The sequence below is a fragment of the Hipposideros armiger genome, unplaced genomic scaffold (genome assembly GCF_001890085.2).
Source record: "Hipposideros armiger isolate ML-2016 unplaced genomic scaffold, ASM189008v1 scaffold_283, whole genome shotgun sequence".
In the NCBI taxonomy this organism is placed as follows: domain Eukaryota; kingdom Metazoa; phylum Chordata; class Mammalia; order Chiroptera; family Hipposideridae; genus Hipposideros; species Hipposideros armiger.
In genome coordinates, this window is record NW_017731633.1 from 2021369 (window position 1) to 2042081 (window position 20713).

General features: G+C 51.3%; 1 protein-coding gene across 7 annotated transcripts; it reads right to left on the reverse strand.

Moving 5' to 3' along the window:
* Nucleotides 1-3508: 3508 nt before the first annotated feature.
* SYT3 (synaptotagmin 3) lies at nt 3509-18945 on the reverse strand. 7 transcript variants are annotated; one of them, XM_019658333.1, is made up of 13 exons: nt 18701-18945; nt 17822-18191; nt 16154-16319; nt 12642-13167; nt 11049-11436; nt 10395-10613; nt 7971-8091; nt 7560-7731; nt 7321-7453; nt 6809-6877; nt 6537-6640; nt 5414-5486; nt 3509-4733 (listed from the first exon to the last, which is right to left on the reverse strand). In XM_019658333.1, exons 3-10 carry the CDS (start codon nt 16302-16304, stop codon nt 6812-6814), a joined length of 1776 nt encoding a protein of 591 aa, XP_019513878.1. In that variant the 5' UTR covers nt 16305-16319; nt 17822-18191; nt 18701-18945; the 3' UTR covers nt 3509-4733; nt 5414-5486; nt 6537-6640; nt 6809-6811. The 7 variants fall into 7 exon arrangements, with proteins under 7 accessions (XP_019513878.1, XP_019513873.1, XP_019513876.1 ...); XM_019658328.1 differs by having other exon boundaries at nt 3510-4733; nt 6154-6640; XM_019658331.1 differs by having other exon boundaries at nt 3510-4733; nt 6154-6640; nt 16154-16324.
* Nucleotides 18946-20713: the final 1768 nt, after the last annotated feature.

A 20713-nucleotide genomic window follows, 5' to 3' on the forward strand; every position in this document is an offset into this window, starting at 1 on the left:
CTGTTATTCCCTCTTCTGTCTTGGTCTCTTCTGTCTCCGCCAACTCTGAACCCTCCATCTCTGTCCCCTGTTCTTCTGTTCCTCTGTTTCCGTCACGGTCCCCTCTCTGCCTTTGAGCCTTCTAACTCTGTCTCTGTCCCCATTACTTCTGTTCCCTCCATTGCTCTGTTTCCATCCTCTCTCTGTATTCTCTGTATATTGGTCCACTCCTCATCTAATTTTGTTTTCTCTGTCTCTAGTATTGTTACTTTTGTCTCCACCCACTCTGTCTGCAGTTGTTCTCTTTGCCTCTGTCACTGTTGCCTCCAACTTTGCCTCTGACACCTTCTCCTTTATTTTTGTCCCTTTCCCCTATATTACTTCTATATTTTCTGTTCTTTTTCCTCTCTCTTTCCTTCCCTTCCTCCCTCCTTCACTGTCTATATTTTTGTCGCCTCTGAGTCTCTGGTCTTCTCTGCTCCATGATTGTCACCATCTATATATCTGCCATTGTCCCCCATATCTCTTCCCCCTCTATCACTGTCCCCTTGGTCTTTGTCCCTTCCGTCACTGTCCTCTCCCCACCACACTGTTCTCTCTCTATTACTATCCTCTTGATCTCTCACCCTTCTTTCTTAGACCCCTTGGACTCTGTCCAAAAACCCTGGGGTCTTTGCCTCAGTCCTCAGTCCCTGCTGACCGCCTCTCCATCTCCTCTGGAAATTTCACCTCTATCTGACTCACTGTCTCCTCTGTCTTTGCTACTTTTCTTTTTGCCTCTGACAATCCTCTTCAACATAGTCAATTGCACGTCTGACATGGTCCCCTCTGTTGCCTTCTCCAACTCTTTCTGTTACTGTCCTCACTACCCTCACCTCCGCACCCCCTCTGCCTTCAGGCCCTCCATCTGTAACCATGGGTTCCTCTTCTGTCCCCTCCGTCTCTATAACATGACCCCCATCGGTCCTGATCACCTTCACTGTCTGTCTCGCCTCTGGGCCCTTCCCTTTGCGGGGTCATTATCTTCCTCTGTCACTTCCTGCTTCTCCTTCCTTTCATCTCTGCATCACCTTCTGCCCCTGTGGGTTTGCGTATGTGTGTGTGTGGGGAGAGGCTGGGGGGGTGGGGGGCTCTCTGTCCCTTTGGAGCCCTTTTTCTCCACGTCTGTCTCTGGATGTTTCCCTTCAGGGTTCTGTCCCGCCACAAGAATTTTATGGGCTACGCCCTCTCCCAGGCCTTTCCTGGGACAGAGGGGCCCACCTAGGCCTATCTCCCGGTCAGCCTGGCTGTCGCCGTCACTCCTCTCGCTTCACGCTTCGCCTTACGCCCCTTCCCGCCCTTTATCGCTGAAATAAATAAATAAATAAATAAATAAATAAATAAATAAAGCCACAGGCGCATGCGCATGAACTGCCGCACTGGAGAAAGTGCTCACTACCCGCCTGCAGGCTCGCAGGAACTCACTCCAGCTCACAGGCGAGCTCACACGCACCAGATGGCTGGCTTGGCAACTGATGATGTCACGGAGGCTTTATCCCGCTTTACTGGCTGCCTTCGATCAGCATGTGGTTGCTGGACTGGGTGGCCAATCGTTGCCAAGCACCAGGTGGCGCTTAGCGCCAGAGATCTTGCACCCTATAAACCTTACAGAGACTCGTATCGTCATGGCAACTCTATCCTATCTAATTGGATACCTGAGCTATTTGGTTGAATCCGCTCATCTCACTGGATGCTTGTCGAGTCCATGCCTGTATCTGATTGGATGCCAGGGAATTTTGATCTTCCCTGTTTCTCAGCATTTCTCGCTCATGGCCGGTCTCTCCTACAAGCATGGTAATGTGGCCATGGAAAGTGACTTGAGTCGCCAGGGGGCGTGAGGGGTGTTGTACAGGGCACTGGGACTCTGCCGGAGTCAGCTGACTAGAGAGGGCTTCTCACAGATATAGCCTTTTTTTCCCCGCCAGAGGGCACCACAGTGTGCTGGGCCCTTGGAGGCCTTGGTGACTTGAAGACGTCACTGGCAATCCACCCTTGATTGGCTTCCTTTATCTGCAATAGCAAAGTCATAAGGAAGGCCTAGCCCTAGAAAACAGTATCATAAGAGGGAAGAGAGAAACTGCGTGCTCAAGAATAATGTATGACTTTGGTCTCAAATACTTTTCAAAGGGCATTCACCTTTATTATGTCTTCTAATCCGCGTAATCACAGACGTGCAAACTATTATTAGAGTGGACACCTACTGCAGCTATGGACCCGTGTAATGGACACCTGTTGTTTTTGCCTGACTGACATCTGTTATCCATGACTTTTTTAAAATTTATAGACTTGCAGCAGTTTTAGGTTTACACAAAAATTGAGCAAAAAGTAGAGTTTCCATGTACCCTAATGGGCATATGGTATAAAAGAACCCTGAACCCCAATTCCCCATTATTAACATCTTGCATTAGTGTGGTACATTTGTTACAATTAAACGACAATACTGTATGATTCACTTATATTAGGTACCTAGAGCAGTCAAATTCATGGAGATAGAAAGTAGAATGATGGTTGTCAGGGGCTGGAGGTAGGGAGAACAGGAAGTTGCTTAATGGGTATAAAGTTTCCATTTTGCAACATGAAAAGAGTTCTGGAGACTGGTTGCACAACAACGTGAATGTATTTACCACCACTGAATTGTACACTTACAAAGAGTTAAGATGGCAAATTTTATGTTGTGTGTCTTTAAATTTAAAATAAAAAAAATTTTAAATGCACCAATTTTAAGTGTACTTTTCAATGAGTTTTGACAATTGTATACGGTGTGTGACCACTTCCATGATCAAGAGAAGGAAGGGTTCCATGATCCCATGTTCCTTCCTGCCTGCATGTAACTCCTTATCCACACTCCCTCAGTTCCAGGCAGCCCTGATTTGACTTCTGTCCCTTGTAGTGTTCCCTTGTCTGCAATTTCACATAAATGGAGTCATACAGTTGGTATTCTTTAGTGTCTGGCTCCCTTCACAAGACACATTGTTTCTGAGATTTAGCCATGGTGCTACACTTATCAGTAGGTAGTTCTTTTTTATTGCTGAGTAGTATTCCATCCTATGAACATACCACAATTCGTTTACCCATTCCTGTTGATGGACATTTCAATTGTTTCCAGTTTTCCAGCTTGGGGCTATTATGAACAAGTTTGCTGTAAATATTTGCATGGACATATGTTATTATTTCTCATGGGTAAATAGGAGTGGGATTGTGGAGTCACATGGTACATTTGGGTTTCACTTTATAAGAAATTGACAAGTTGTTTTTTTCAAGGTGGCTGTAGTGGGTTAAATGGTGACCTCAAAAAGATATGTGCTGGGTGGCCTGGTGGCTCAGTTGGTTAGAGTGCAAGCTCTGAGCAACAGGGTTGCCAGTTCAATTCCCACATGGACCAGTGAGTTGCACCCTCCGCAGTGCAGCTGGATGGCTCAGTTGATTAGAGCACGTGCTCTTAACAAGAAGGTTGCCGCATGGGATGGTGGGCTGTGCCTCCCACAACTAGATTGAAAAACAGCAGGGGGGAAAAAAAAAGATATGTCCTAACCCCCTAGAACCTGTGAATGTGACTTGACCTGGAAAAGGGGGCTTTGAAGACGTAATTAAGTTAAGGATCTTCAGATGAAATCATCCTGGACTTAGAGTGGTCCCTGAATCCAATGACGCATGTCCTTATAGAGAAAGGCAGAAAAAAAATATGTAGGAATGATTGTAACCAACTATGACTATTCAAAGCAAACTGGTGATAAAAAATGATCCTGTTTAGACTTCCCTACACTGAAATATCTTGCTCCTTTCTGGAACAGCTGATACTTATATAATAGGTCGGTCAATATTGAAGTGATTACAAAGATTCCTAATGCACAAATACATTCTAATAATATATGATAATCATTAGCAATTATAATCACCATTATTCTCAATATTAATAGCCAACATTTGAATCATATTATTATATGCCAAATATCATGCTAAGTGTCTCATGTACATTATTTCCCTTAACCTGCAATACATTCTTATGAAGTAGGCATTATCATTTTCTCTATCTTACTGTTTAAAAATTAGGGCATAGAGAAATTATATACTTTGCCCAGTCATAGAGCTAATACGTGGGGAGAAAGAATTTGAGTCTAGGCTGTCTGACTTCAAAGCTCATTTGTGTACCAGATAAACACTTGCTGAAGATAGTGTTATCATTAAAGATTGTAAAGAATAAACTAGCAGCCTGCCCAAGAAACCAAGAGAGTATGACATTGGTTTAAAAGATGTTTCTTTGGCATGATAGACTGTCTTCTTATGGGTATTTTCAGGATATTTATTAGGTTAAAATTAACTTGCATTTCTTGTGGCTGTTAATAGACTGCACTGTTTATCTTAAAGCTGAATTTTACAAGCTTTATAAGCTTGACATTTATTAGGGTTTGAAAATTGCTGCTCACTGGTTGAGAAAAGAGAGTAAAATATACTCCTAGTTAGAGGGCAATAAAAAACATCAGTGTTATATGTTCATAAAAAGAGAAAGGCAGAGTGAGATTTGAGGCAGAGAAGCACAGGAGACAAGGCGATGTGAAGACGGGAGCAGAGATTGGAGTGATGCGTCTACAAGCCAAGGAACGCCAAGAACTGCCGGCAGCCACCAGGAGCTGGGAGAGGGGTGTGGGACAGAGCCTCTCCCAGAGTCCACAACCAACCCTGCTGATACCATGACTTCAGACTTCTGGCCTCCAGACCTATGAGAGAATAAATTTCTGTTGTTTTCAGCTAGCCAGTTTGTGGTTGTTACAGCAGCCCCAGCAGATTAATACATTGGTTGTACCATTTTTCATGGTAGAATTTTTTTCAAGTTGTGGTTATGGGCAAGTGGGTGTGAATTAACGCCAAGTAGCCAAGGGCAGAATACACTGGACATCTACTAATTTGAAGGACTTTTCCCTGCCCAATGCCACGTGAGTCAGTTGGGGCTGTCAATCAAGGGACACCTACGTTCTTTACTAAAAAACTGTTACGACTTCAGGAGATGAATTCACAGATAGGCAAGAAGGGATGAGGTCCTGAGGGGTCCTGAGCCAATCCCAGGTGAGATGGGCAGGGAAGGAGAGGAGGAGTCAGTCATGGCAGGGGGCGGGCTCAAGAGCAAGCTTGCCAATTGGACACATGATTGGCCTGAGGTGACCAATCAGAATCCTTTTCTTGAGTGAGTGAGTGAGTGTGTGTGTGTGTGTGTGTGTGTGAAAGAGAGACAGAGAGACAGACAGAGAAAGCGAGACATCAATTTTGTTTCCTCTGAAACTATCTGCTCTGAGGGTGATTACAGCACATCCTGTTAATTTCCAATAGTCGTTCCCCTCTGTGCTGCCTCACTGACGAAGCCCACACCCCACAATGGAAACTAGAAATGACAGATGCTCACTTTCCCAGACTGCTTTCCAACTCAGGGTGGCCATAGAACCCAGTTCTGGCAATGAGAAGTAAGGAGAACTCTTCTGGGGAGAAAAAAGATGCACACATAAGGGGAGGCCTGTTCACATTTCCTGCTTTAGATGCCACTGTGTAAGAACATCGTGTGTGGTGCTGCCACAGACAGTTTATACTTATGATGGGAAGGCAAACTGAATCTCAGAGATGCCAACCCACTACCTGACATTGTTGAGCAGCTGAACTAACCCTAGGACTGTGTGTCTTTGAAGTATATGCTATACGAGCAAAAGAAATCTCTATCATTTCAGTTCTTTCCACTGGAATTCTGTTTTATGCAGCTGAAGACATCATAACAGATGCAGCATTATAAAAGCCTGGAGCTCCAAATAACCATCTTATTACCATTGCAAAGATTTGCTTGAGAATGAAGCCAATAAAGAGTGAAGTAGTCACTTGAACTCTGAATCTAACCATGCCTGAAGTCCTTTTGTAGTCTCAGACTTGCCATATACAGAGGTCTTTCAATTCTGCTTGTGGCTTACAGTGGTTTGGGTTGTGTTCTGAGTCCTATGTTACACAGTGGTCCTGGCCAATGTAACATTTACAAACTAAGGCTCAGAGATCAAGTATACCAAAGGCCACCGAGCCAGTGGATGCGGACACTTGTCTGAACCCAGAGCCCAGCTTCCCGGTCCCAGAGAGGACAGGAGCCCCAGGTTGAGTGAGACCCACGTGTGTGTTTATTCTGGCGTTGATAGCAGCAGCAGTGGGGGGATCGGCCAGACGCGGGGTGTGGCGAACAGAAGGGATAGATACAGGTATGTGTGTCTAGGAGAACACGGTGGATTGGTCTGTTGACATTCACGGTGAGAATGAGGGTCAGGACACCAAGTCTTGAACAAACAGCAAAAAGACAGACAGACGGAGAGTTTGGGGGCCTGGGGTCCCCCAGACATGCATGGCCCCTTGCTTGGAAGGGGAGCCCCAGAAAAGGAGAGACAGACACAGTGGAGACTGAATGCCCGCCACCCTGAAGCAGGGTGCTGGGCCCACCTGCCTCCCACCCTCACACTTCCAGGGGTAAAAGGATGGGCAAGCCCAGGGCTGCCCCGCACCACGCAGCTCGGACGTTATGGCTTCGAGGAGATGAATTCACAGTCCGGGCAAGAAGGGATGGGGTCCAGAGGGGGCCTGGTCCGTTCTGGGCCCTAGGCCAGACCTGTAGGACCAGCAGGGAGGAGATGTCAGTGATGGCACAGAACAGGCCCATGACCTCCTGTGGCTCCGTCACCACCCAGGGACCCAGGAGTCCTGGCCCCCAGCCACTCCTCCCTCAGACCCAGGAGTCTGGGCCCCCATCTCCCTCCCCCTCGTCTGGGTTCCTTACCCCTCACTCTGAGTTCTCTTTCTCTGACAATCCTTTGCTGCCTTTTGTGAAGCTGGTCAAAGTCTTTTCCTGAAGTGGGAAATCCAGAAGGTTCGGGAGTGGGGGACAAAGGCAAAACAATCACTAATAATCAACATAATACGACACCAATCCTGTTGTCTTCATTCACAGTGCTCTTTTTCACTCGATTCTGAAGTGATGGGGCACATGGTATTACAGTCCTATTCTACAGATGGAGAAACTGAGGCACAAAGAAGTCAATAGAAATGTGAGGAATGATGAGGCCTCTGGGGTGAGTGGGGCAGACTGTGCAGGGCCTGGGGGGGGGGGCTAAGATTCTGTCCTGGGGACACTGGGGAGCCACCAGAGGGCTGTGAACAGAGAGGGATTCGCACCTAGGCTTCTGATTCCACAGCCCATAAAGGTGTGATGCATTGGATGAATGAAGGGGCGAAGAAGCGACCAGGTGAATGCCTTGGGGGGTGAGTGGCATTGTGCGGCTGCCCACTCACCTCCACCAGCTGATGCCAGTGCTCCACGGGCTTGCGGGGGTTGGCCAGCATCTCGGCCCAGTGCTCACGGCCATGGGGGTCCGCAGCTTCCGGGCCCACGCGGCACACGCCAATCACCTCGTTGTGCCCGATGCTGGAGGTGGGGGTGGGACGGTCGATGAGCATCCAGGCAGGGAGGGGGGCGGGCCAGGCCCCCTACCCCCGCCCTGCTACTCGTGCTTTGGGGCAGCACTCCTCACCAATCATAGTCTACCACCGCGATGCTGAGCCCCACGTTCTCCACGCTCTCAGGGGCCACGTCGAACACCAGTGCCTCGTTGTACGTCGGATTCAGCGTGTTCTTCTTGATGGAGGTTTTCCGCTTCTTGAGACGCCGCCCCTCGCTGATCAGAGAGGCCTTCACGTACGGGTCTGGCGGGGAGGGACATGGACAGCACAGAACCTCAACTTCCTCCCTCGGACCTCTCTTCTCCCAGGCCTAACGGTTGGTCCTTGGTCCGGGTCCCTAGTCTTTTCTCCCTTAGCCCCCCCTCTCCCCCAGCCCGCCTCAGACCCAGGAGCCCAGGCCCCCAGGCCCTCCTCCCTCAGGCCCAGGAGTTCAGGCCCGCCCCCTCCCTCAGATCCCCATGCCTCGCCTCCTCAGAACCCACCGGAGAAGCCAGTGAGGTCCATCGCTTTGAGGTTAGAGGCTTTGATGATGGTCACGGTGAGGCGCCCAGCCGTGGGGAGGTAGCAGAGTGAGAAGTTGAGCTCCCCAAGATCTGCCTTTTCCTGCAGTTTGGGAAAGGGATTCAGCAATGCCCTGCCTCAGAGTCCCCATCTCCCCCTGACTTGCTCTTCCATCTCGAGCTCCAACTCTCCTCCCTGATATCCAGGACTCAGGTTTCCGATCCACTTAACAATTTGACTCTGGGCCAAACCTGGTAACGCCCCAGCCACAGCTGCCTGCCACCGTCAAAGCCTATTTGTTCTGCAGGGTAGATGGGAAGAGGCATAAGTGGGGGGAGAAGTGGGAGCCGGACACAGAGAGAAGAATGCAGTGAGAAACAGGCTGAGACAGAGGCCAAAACACTAAGAAATGTAGTTAGGAAGACAGACCCACAGAGATCTAAAGAAAAACAGAGATGCAGAAAGATGGAGAGTGTCAGAGGCCCAGAACAAGAAAGGGGGAGCAGAGGCTCCAATGGGGGGAGAGTACAGAGTCCTGGGGGTGGGCAGAGTCCCAAGGGGCCAGATCAGAGACCCAGGAAAATGGGGAAAGGGACTTGGTGGAAGTATGGAGACCCAGAGAGAGGCACAGAGACCAGAATGAGAGGGGAAGTGCAAAGACCCAGAGAGACAGGAAAACAGAGACCTACCCTGATGGAAGGACAGAGATCCAGGGACAGTGAGACAGAGACTGAGAAGAGACACACAGAGAAGTCAGTCTTAGGGAGGGAAGGAGACAGACACACCCAGACCCAGAATGAGGCTACAAGAAGACAGACCCGGAGCAGTGGCCAGAACTCGCCAGGACCTACGAGCCACCCTACCCAGCCCTGCAGCCTCACCTGGCCTCCTGACCACACTGACTTAGGCCTGGGTCCCTGAACCCCCCACTCACTCCCCTTGGCCCGGAGGGGAGTGAGTGGGGGGTTCAGGGACCCAGGCCTAAGTCACTGTTCCATCCTCTCAATCTCCAAGCTTCAGCTCAGCTATCACCTCCTCCCACAAGCTTCCAGAGCCCCTGTAGCCCTGAGCAGATGCTTCTCCTGTCCCCCAGAATGCTGGCCCCTGACAGCAAACTCTGTGACAACCTAGACCCGGAGCTCCCAAGAACTGTCTGGGGTCCCCGGGTCCTGATCCTGAAAAAAAACCAAAAACCAGTTGTTGAAGGAATGAATGAATACATGAATGAGTGAAGACCTTGAGTGATGATGAGGGGGAGAGAAAATGACAAGTGACAGGCACAGGAAACAAAGATGGATGCAGGTAGAGGGCCCTCGCGTGGGGTTGCCTCAGGCTTATGACAGGGAGTGGGGTTTGGTGGGAGAGATGAGGGCCCTGGAGTCAGGGGCTCTGGAACTAGGCACTTGGCTCTCAGAAACTGGGCTCGGGACACTGAGCAAGCAGGCTAAGGAAGAGTCACTGACACCAGTTCAGCTATGCCATTGTACATATGGGGAAATTGAGGCTCAGAGAAAGGAAGGACCTTGAGCATGGCCATTGGTGGGCAGCCAGCCCTCCCCTGATATGAGAATAGGGCTCACACCCCACCCCCGACACACACAGCTAACCCAGATTGGAATTGAGAGGGCTGAGGAGCTGGGGGTCTGAGGCTTGGGGGGAGGAAGGGGTCAGGACATCAGACGAGGACCTAGGAGCAGGCTGGGGAAGGAGTTGGGCGTACAGGAGAATGAGGTTCCAGACAGCAAGGATCATAAGAAATGAGGAAGGGGGCCGGTGGGGGGTGTCAGGGCGATGGGTCCTAAAATCTGGATGTTGGGGAATTGGGGGTGTCAGATATTGGGATCCCAGAATGTCTGAGGCCTGGAGGATCAGGCTATCAGGACTCGGGTGGAAACTGTGAAGACAACAGGATTAGGTTAGAGAGTTTGGAGGTCAAGTGTTGGAAATGTAAAATGTTTGGAGATCAGAAAGGTTGGGGTTTCAGGAAGCCTGGGAAGTGGAAAGTCAGGAGGTTGGAAGGGGTAGGAAGTTGGAAAAACAAAAGCTGGGAACTCTGGGGTCAGGAAGTTGGGTCAGACAGCATAAGTCACAGGGTCATGGCATGAAGTGTTGATAAACCTGGCTGGTGGGTACACGCGTGTCTATTACAGTTTTCTTGATTGTTACCATCGGATGTCAGTGGGGGTCAAAAGTTGGGAAATCTGGGGACAAAGTGTGGGGAGTATAAGGGTCCATTATATCATTCTCTATTCTTGTTTGTACACTTGCAATATTTTGTAATAAAATTAAATTTTAAAAGAAAACTCCAGGGTCAAGAAGTTAGAAGGTTATGAAGCACAAACGCAAGGAGGTCCCCAACTGGCTGGTGCCGGGTCCCAAGGAAAGAGGATGAAGGGGCCACTGACCGAGCCACCCTCCACGATGTCCCTCCACAGCGGGCGGTCGGGGGGCTGCTCGGCCAGCTCCAAGAGGTTGTCCAGCACCACCTGGCCGATGAGGTCGTGCCGCGAGAAGCGGTCAAAGTCATAGACACTGAAGTGCAGTTTGCGCTGGGCCAGCTCAGCCAGGGGCACGGAGAACTGAAATGTCTCATTGAATACAGGGTTCAGGGTCTTCCTGTGCACCTAGGAGGGGGTGGTGAGGGAGACAGACACCATGCCCACCAGCCCCTCCTCCCCAGGACCCAGAAGTCCCAGCCTCCAGCCCCCTTCTCCCTCAGACCCAGGAGTCCAGGCCCTCACTTCTTCACTCAGACCCAGGGGTCCTGACCCCCAGGGCTCCTCCCTCAGACCGAGGACTTTGGACCCCAGACCCCATCCCTCAGACCAAGGAATCCAGGCCCCCAACCCCTTCTCTCTCAGACACAGAAATCCTGGCCCCCAGCTTTCTCCAACCACAGGTCCCGCCAACACCCAGCCCCGTTCCTTCAGTCCCATCAGTCCCTGACCCCAGCTGCTTCTTTCATGAGACCCCCCCAAGCCCTTCCTCCCTCAGACCCAGGGGTCCAGACCCCCATCCCCTCTTCTATGGGATCCCATGTCCAGCCTGTCACCCCAGACCTTGGTCTGAAACTTTTTCTTTCGGTCAGGAAGCAGGTAAATCTTGACGTAGGGGTCTGAAAAGCCATTGGAGTCCTTGGCCGGGAGGTCCAAGGCCTGCAGGATCCGAACCACCAGCTGGTCCGAGCCATAGAGGTACCGCAGGGCAAAGCTGATGCGGCCGCAGGGGGCCCCAGTGCCGGCCTCTCCAGAGCCCGGGGCCCCGCCGCCCCGCCAGCCACCAGGTCCTGTCCCCTGGTATAGCTCTGGCTTGATTTGCCCGATGAGCTTGGCTTTTTCCTCTCCACCTGGCAGGGGTAAAGGTAGAGCGGGCGGCCGCTCCTCACTTCCCGGGTCTGGCTGGGAGGTCAAGGTCTGCTGGGTGAGGGGCCGGGGCAGGGCCGGGTACCTGTGGAGGTAGGGAAGACCAAGGTGGGGTGGGTGGCTCCGATCTTTGCATCTGAAGATGTGGGAGACTCCCCCCTATCTCTTCCCCAAACCCCACAGCCAGGGGCCCACAAATCCCTACATTTGCTCACTGTGACCTGGAGCAAGTCGCTTGCACTCTCTGAGTCTCAGTTTCCCCATCTGTACTGGGGGTTATCCCCATCTGTATTGGGGGTTATCCCCTTCTCTAAGCTAACTCCAGCCCAGACCTGTGTGGGTACCAACCTCCAGAAGCCTCCTCCTGGACCTCAAGTTGGTGACCCAGAATAACTTCTCTATGGACCCCTGGGGCCCCACACAGTCCAGGCCCCCTCAACCCTCATCTGCCCTTCTCCAGATCTCCCCAATCTGTCCTCCTTTTTTCTTGTTGAAAAAATAAAATTACAGGCCAATATCTCTGATGAACATAGATGCAAAATTTCTCAAAATATTAGCAAACTGCATAGAACAATGCGTTAAAAAGATTATACACCATGACCCAGTGGGATTCACCCCAGGGATGCATGGATGGTTCAACACCCATAAATCAATTAACTTGATACATCAAATCCCACAGCCGTAGTCTCCTAAGCTAGTTTACTGCAGTTTTGGCCTGGTTGGGCCAAGATAACTGATTTAGGAACCCACTTCCCCTAAACTGCGAGTGACATGAGAGCATGGTTTGTTTGCCTGCTCACCTCTGTGTTTCCAACATTCAGGCCTAGTTCATATTAGGTGCTCAATACACATGTGCAGTATGGGGACTAATGAACAGAGGCTCCAGGTCTCACCACCACCAATCCTGGCTTAGGGTGAAAGGGAGGAACTGCCTTGTGCAACAGGAACTCAGGGGTCTAGCCCTCATCATTCTCTCCACCTTCCTGGCTCTGGAGTCCTGTCTCCAGCATCTTCCTCCCTCTGGATCCAGAAGCACAGGCCTCCAGCCCTCGGGTCCAAGGACTCTAGGCTCCCACCCCTCCTCCCCAACCCAGGAGTCTGGAGTTTGAGTCTCCTTTATCTCTAGGATCCAGGAGTCCATACCCCAAGCTCCCTACTGTCCCAGGACTCAGAACTCTGGTCCTTCAGGCCTCTCCTCCCCCAGGACTCAGGAGAGCCATAGATGGGAAAACAGACACAAAAAAGGAGCAGACGTTCAGAGTGGATCCCCAGCCCAGTAGCCTGTCTCACCTGGTGGTGGGTGCCAGGCTTGTAACCTGCTGATGCGACTGGGCACTGGGCAAACCCCCACCACTAGGGGGCAGCAGGAGCAGCCCAGAGCCCGCCCCGCCCTCAGAGGGCAGCTCGGGAGATGTCTGGCTGGGTTTGACTCCAGCGGCTACTGCAGCTGCCGCAGCCTCTGGGTATGAGTCCATGTCCAAGTAAGAGGGCTCAGGGGGGTCAGAGCCTCCTAGGCTGCCTGGCTCCAGCAGCTCAGCGAAGGGTGGATGGTGGGCAGTGTGGGCATGGTGGTGTGGGCCCCCGAGCAGAGGATGGCCACCCAGGCCAGCCCCCAGGTGGTGCCCACCACCGCCTACCAGGCCTGCCAGCCCGACCCCAGGGCCTAGGTCTTTGCGCAGGGGGCCACCGCCCACTGCAGAGCCTCCCTTGTCCCGCCAGGGCACCCAGCACAACTTCCAAGACACGAAGAGGGAGACGCCCAGAAGGACGATGCCACAGAACGTCACGATGACCGACAGCAGGCTCACGGAGATGTCTGAAGAGAGTGAGGACAGAGGTCAGGGGTCAGGGTAGGGTCAGAGTTTATCCTCTCACTGTTGTCCCCAAAGAGCTAATTTTAAAAAAATAAATTAAAAAAAATAATTTTTGGTATTTGCCATGCATTTTCCTAAGCACTTCACATATATTATTTAGTTTAAACTCCACAACCCTATGAGGCAGCATTTTATTTCCATATAACCATTTTAAAGATGAGGAAACTGAGGCACAGAGAAGCTGAGTGACTTGTATAAGGCTGCACAGGTAGTAAATGACAGATCTGGAACTTTAATCAGCAGTTTATCTGTCTTCAGATTTTATTTTCTTAATAGCTAGCCCACATTGCTTCTCTATATGAGGATACACTATCTGAAGTAGGACCAAGGTCCCCCAAAATGCTCTGAGATGATCAAAGAGAGAAGAGTTCATGGCACAGTTAGGCAGGTCAGGGTTCAAATCCTAGCTTGCTGTGTGACCTTGGGAAGATATCTTAACCACTCTGAGCCTTATATTCCCCATTTGCCAGATGGGAGAAATCAGTCCTGCCTCTCTGGGGTGCCTGGTTCCAGAGCCCATGGTATTTACCATTATGCTACCGTACCTCAAAAGGCCCCAATAAATGGTAGTTAAAAAGTGACCTTTTATTAGAATACTAAATGTCATCGCTACTGTCACATGTAACCACCACCACCACCACCACCACCACAGCCAACACATTCTGAATGCCTACTGTGTGCTGGTATGCCCTTCAGAGAAACCCAAGTACAGCCTAGTTCTTGAACCAAAGGTTCTGGTTCATTCCATAATTGGTACCAAGAGTGGGGTTTTTCAGAAAAGACCCTCAAGGAAATGTGAATTTGTTTGGGGATTGATACCTGGGTCTCTTCAAGATAGAACAAAGGGAAAATTCCTGCTCTGTACTGACTATGGATTACAGGACAGGGGAGCAGGTAACAGCCATTGGCAGCAAGGACAGCTGAGTGGAATGGCTGTGTCCTGTCACTTCAGGGTGCGCTGCGTGGCAAGGGAATGCTTTCCAGTCCTGAACTGCCCACTGAATCTACATAAGTCAGTGGCCCAGTATTAATCCTCACAGCACTGTGTAACCTAGAGATGACTTATTCTATTTTACAGATGAGGAAACGGATGAGCTGAGAGAGAGAGGAAGTGACTCTATGGGGCCATACAGCAGGCAGAGACAGAACTCTGAGTTTCCTATCCCCATTAGGATGTTCCTTTCTAAGTGACCAACATTTGCTGAGCTCTGCAGGTCTGTTAGAAGCCAGAGTAAGGACTTTTCAGCCTCCTGAACATGGGAAGAATTCAGAAAGGGGGTTGTTTGGGAGGACAAGACAGAGAAGAGGGGGGAAAACTGAATAGATGCTTTCCCCCACTGTCAGCCTGACCCAGACCCTCTCTCTCCAAGCAAAAACATCAATTTTCAGAACTCTGACAGAATTCTCCTTCCTGTCTGCCAGGACTGGGGAGCCACTGGGCTTGGTGAGGCAGTGGAGTCATGCAGTAAAAGATTCATCTTGCCCATAGAAAGGTCTGGCCTTTGAGGGAACATCTAAGCCTTTGAAATGTCCTGTCTGAAAGAGTGTTTTTGTTCACCCAAGAAACCTTGGGCCACACCAGGTAGTCTATTTAACAATGTGATTGATGGTGGGGGCCTTGGGACATGTGGCATCAGGTGACCTCTGGAAGGGCTGGAGACCAAGGTCAGCCACATGGGCAGTCAGCAATACCCATGTGACCAACGTCCAATAAAAGCCCTGGACAACAAGGCTCGGATGAGCTTCCCTGGAGGGCAATACCCTGTGTGCTGTCATACATCATTGGGAGAATTAAGCGCTGTGTGTGTGACTCCACTAGGATAGACAATGGAAGCTCCTGTGTGGTCTCTCCTGAATCCTACCTGATGTGTCTGTTCCCTTTGCTGATTTTAATCTCCATCCTTTTGCTGTAATAAACTGTAACCATGAGTATAGCAGCTTTTCGGAGTTCTGTGAGCCCTTCTAGGAAATCACTGAACTTCAGTGTGGTCTTGGGAACCCTCCAAATTGCCGGAGTGTACTAGACTTCCCAGGGCTAAGTTCTGGCTCTTCTGCCTACGGGTTGTGAGACTCTGAGCTCCCTGGGCCTCTCATCCCTGTGCCCTGGATATCCTGCACATAGATGCCAAGCCCTGCCCTGGCACTCAGCAAGGGTGACCATCATTAAACCTCCCAATACATGCTTCTGCAGGAGTCCTCATTGATAATGGCACTCATAATACTTCCTAGCTCTTAGAACCCTGCTGCTTCCTGGCTGGGTGACCTTGGGCAAGTCGCTTCACCCTTCTGAGCCTCAGCTTCCCCACCAAAAATGGAGATTATATGTACCACAAATGGTCAATGAGTCATCGATGAACTAGGTGAAGGATTTCCACATGCTGCCTGGCACAGTTGGTGTTTAATAAGTACATCCCAACATTTATTAAATGGCTACTGTGTGCCTAGGTTGTTCTAAGTGCTTCACATGTGTTGTATCATTTGAATCTCTCAGGTGTCCTATGAGGTAGCCACTTTCATTATCCCATTGTCCTATGAGGAAACTGAGACACAGAAGAGTCACTTGCCTAAAGCCATCCAGTTAGCAGATGGGGGAGGTGAAATTTGAACACAGACAAGTCTGACTCAAGGGCCTGAGCTTTTAAGCACTATGCGAGATGCACAAAGACATCTGAAGGGTATATGTGGCAGCACAGTAGAGGTGGAGGGTCGGGGGAGGCCCACACGGCGAAACCCAAAAGGTCAGGGCCACACAGCTCCTTCTCCTTAGATCAGAGGTTTGGGGGAACAGCAGCAGGCAGGATGGAGGCAAGACTTTAAGAGGGACTGGCCTCACAGGGACCAGAAAACTGTGCGGGTCTGCTCTGAATCTCTGAAAATCCTGGCTGTAGTGGAGGCAGGGCCCTGGCAGAGACAACTGGGGGTACTGACCTGCATCTGGGCCCCGGGGATAGCCTCGAATTCGCAGGTCGTTGAATTCCTGGCACCTGTCGCTGGTGTCAGCATCTCGGACCCGCGCACAGAGGTCCGAGACCAGGATGAGTGCCCGCCGGCAGAGGTCATCTTCGTAGTCTCCTGACATGGTGGCCGGTGGGTCCTGTGCTTGGGAGGGGCCAGGCAAGGATACAAGGGGGGAATGGGTTGGTGGGGAGAGAGTAGATAAAGGGTGCAAAGAGAAAGAGAGAAAAGGAAGGGTGGGTAAGGGGACAGAGATTGGGGAGAGATGGACAAGGAGATGGAGATTAGGGGTGGGTAGGCAAAAAGTTGGACAAACAAGGAGACAGATATGGGCATGGATAGACAAGAGGACAGAGAATAGGGACAAATGGACCAGGAGGAAGAGACTGAGAAGGCCAGTTAAGGGGCAGGGATTAAGGATGCACAAATAAAGGGGTGATAGACAAGAAGACAAAGATTAGGGGTGCAGATGTGAAGGGACAGCATTGGGAGATGGACAGACAAGGGGACAGCCATTCATTCCTCATGCATTCAACAAATAGTCACTGAGTGCCAACTACACGCCAGGCACTATGCCAGCTGCTGCAGATCCAGCAAGGAACGATCCACGCATTCCCTAACTTCCTGGTGTCACAACCACTGAGAGATGACAAAGATTAAACAAGTCAACAAACACACATTAACAAACAAGACACTCTCAGACTGTGAGAAGTGCTCTAAAAAAAAACAGTGGGGGGGATGGGCCACAAAGGAACCAGGAGGTGAGGGGAGGAAAGGGTCGTGGAGAGTGCACTCTGAGACCTGAAGGAAGAGACGGAGCTGGCCAGTGAATCTGGAGTGGGGAAAAGCATTCAAAGCAGCAGGAACAACATGAGCAATGGCCTAGGGTGGGAAAGGACTTGGTGGGTCCAAGAGAAGGAAAGGAGGCCAGATTGGAGTAGACAGGGAGAGGACCAAGAGAGAGGGTTGGATGGTGGTAGAGATGAGATGGTTGTATGTGGTGGTGGTTGGGGAGGGATGGAGATGCAGCATGCAGAGATGGGGACCAAGTTGAGGGACAGAGAGATGAGGGGAGGGGAGACAGAGGTAATGTAAAGGCAAACTGGGGCTCAGAACAGAGGAACCGATGAATAGACAGACAGAAGTCAGAGACTGAGGCTTGGGTTGGAAAGCCAGACAGAATGGGCTGGTGTGTGATTCATAGGAGTGTGAAAGATGGGTGGACAGAGGGGCAGTGATGAGGGCCAGGTAAGAATGTGGACAAAAATAGCTTTGAGAGAGAAACAGTGGACAGGCAAATGGATGGACAGAGTGCACAAATAAAGGCGAGTCAGACAGATAATGGCCAGAGATCACAGATGGACAAAAGGATACAGAGGTGGGCTGGGCAGACAGACATGGGTCCAGAAGGAAGGTTGGGGTTGAATGGGGACAGCATAAATAAGAGGGGACCAGGAGAAAGGTGGATACGAGGAGGGAGGGATGAGCGACACATGGTTTGGAGCCAGACATCAGAGATGGACTGGAAAGACAGTGGTGACGGGGAGACTGGGAACAGAACGATCAGGGCTCACAGATAGACAGGTGTCGTGGGGATGCTGCAGAAGGCAAAGACTCCGCGATAGGAATGGTCAGACTCACCTGCGCTTATCCCTGCCGTGTCCTGGGTGGCAGGCGAGGCGGCTGGCGGCAGCCCATGGGGGTTGTAGGGAGGACAAGGGGCTGCGGACCCGTCCCCACGCGCCAGGTGGTGAAAGGGGGTGCCGGATCTGAGGTCGTGGCCGGGAATAAAAGCTTAGTCCGAGCCTCACATCTTGTCCTACTCGGGCCAGCTGCTCGACCCCAGGCGACCCCGGAGGTACAACTACCCCCTCCCACCTCCGGGTCCCCAGCTCCTTGAGTTTAGAGACTACAATTCCCGGCGGGCTTTGCGTCCGCGCTGCTGCGGCTTTACAGATCCGGCGCTGCAGGGGCTACTGGGAGTTGAAGTCCTTAATGCCTTAATGCCTCCCTGCAGAGAGGATGGGGATTTTTTTTGGAGGTGGGGGGGTTATGAGATGCCGGGGTCCCAAGGCACTGCAGGGGACAGGAATGAAGTCTGGGACCTCGACACGCAGCAGAGTCCTAAGTCCTTAGGGGCCGTGAAGTGGGTAAACGATCCCCACGCACAAGGGATCGGTGGGGGAGGTTGGGGTATACCCAGGTGTTTCGGGTCCCCCTGTTCCAGGGCCACATGCCCCTCCCCCGGGGCGGCCAGCGAGCGCTGCAGCACTCCCACTCCCGGGCCGGAGATCTGCGCGCCTCTGCACCTACCGCTGCCCTCACGCGCCCGGGCCGCCCCCCAGGATCGAGCTGGGGCGGGGGCTGTGGCAGGGGGAGGGGAGGAGCGGACTCACCGGAGCCGCCGCCGCAGCCGCAGCAGCCCCGCACGCCCGCCGCGGTGCCCGCTGGCTCCTCCCCCCACCCCTGGCGCAGGTCCGCGGCTCCTCCCCCTGCACCCCCCCTTCTTCCCCTCCAAACCTGAGGCTTGAAAGCCGAAATCGCGCGGCCACTGCAAGGAAGAAGGGAGACTTCCCCGGACTGACGTGTCAGAGACCCAGAGAGCTTCCTTAGAGGATCCAGAGATCTGAGATCATGAACTTCTGCTCCCCAGGATCCAAGGGTCCTGGCTCCCAGCCCCTCCTCTTTCAGACGGAGAAGTCGGGGACCCCAGTCACCCCTTCTCCCAGGACCCAGGGTGCGGAGCTCCCACCCACCTCCATGCTCAGATCCAGGAATCCACCCCTGCCCACCCCTTCCTCCTCCGGGACCCAGGAGTCCCGACCCCCTAGTCCCCTTCAAGCGGGACCGACCCGGGATTTCAAGTCCTCGCCCCCGGGGAGCGCTGAGGGCTGGCGGTGGAAGGGGAGGTGGAGCCTCAGAGCCAGCGGTCGGAGTCTCAGCCCCGTGTGGGAGTGCCAGCGGGAACATGGGTTTGAATCCTGCCTAAGCCGGCTCCTGCCTTTGTCATCTTGCACTCTTTACTCTGAGCTCCGGTTTCCTCATCAACAAAATATAGACAATAAATCTGTTTCCTAAGGGATGCAGAGGTTTGAAAAAACAGGCAATGTACATATCGCCTTGGCACCATGTAGGTGCTTAATGAATAATTCTTAAAAGCAGCAAGAAAACAGTTACTGGTATATTAATAGCAGTTAATGTTAATTGCCACTGATTCTGGGCACTGGGCTAAGTGCTCTGAAAGAGTTTTCTCATTTAATCTTCACTTTGGCCCTAGGAGGTGTGTGCAATTATGGTATCCCCATTTCACAGAGGAGACAACTGAAGCCCATGGAATTAAATCACTTGGAAAATGTCCAGAGCTACACTGTCACAGATGTGTGTACACAGGTCCAGGCATCCCAAGGCCCAGTCTCACAGCTCAACCCTCACACCCAGCTGGGGCCCACCCAGGGTCCACAGGCAGTTCCTGTCTACAGGAAGAGCTACAGGAAGGAAGTATGCCACAATGCATATACTCTACAGGCATTTGCACAGATGGGCTTGCTAGATTCTTGGGACATATTCCTGGAGACACTCAGGTTCTGAGGCTGCCCACGCATCGAGAGGCAGCTCTAGTGCTCTGGTCAATGTGTGTGACTTTGGGGGCAAAGCACTGAAGTTCAAATCCCAGCTCTTCTGTCATTGCTGTGTGACCTTGGATGAATTACTTACATTCTCAATGCCTCAGTTTCCCTATTTGTAAATGAGTATAATTTCTTAAAACCTAGATTCTCTGTCACTAAGTTATTTTGAGGATTAAATTCATATGAGGTGAAAATGGTTAGTATTTAGTAGTATTGTCATAATTAGCAATGACATGCACCTGTTTCTGTGCCCTTTAACTGCATTTTACAAGTGAGGAAATTGAGGCTCAGAGAGGGGAAGTGCTCTGCCCAAGGTTACACAGCTGGGAAGTGTCAGCATTGAGATTCAAAGCTACATAGGTCTGAACCTAGAGCCCTTGCATTCAGTCACTACCTTGTTTGCATCCAGAAAGCTTGAGGACTTTGTCTCTCATAACCACCGAGTGTAGAATAATACAGAGCATTGGACAGGGAACCAGGAGACAGAGAGAGTTTTCCACATTCATTCAATTCAATCCATGCAGCCATTTGATAGATACTTCCTGAGTGTCTACTGTGTGCCAGGCACTGTTCTAGGCATCAGGGATGCAGCTGAGAACAAAGCAGACAAAAATCTCAGCCTTGGGACAGGGGACATGATGGGAAGCCCAGGGTGCTGTGTGTGTGAGAAGGAGGTCACAGAGCAAATGACGTTTATGCTGAGCTCAGAAGGTGAGTAGGCCTGAGTCTGGTGAAGATGGGGGTGGTAAGAGGGAGAAGGAACAGCCTGTGCAAGGCCTGAGACAGGAGGGGATTTTGACTCATTGAGGAGCACCACTGAGTACAGAAGCTTCACGAGGGCAGCACTTCAGTTTGTTTACTATTGTGTCCACAGTACTTGGCACACAGTAGGCACTCAATAAATATT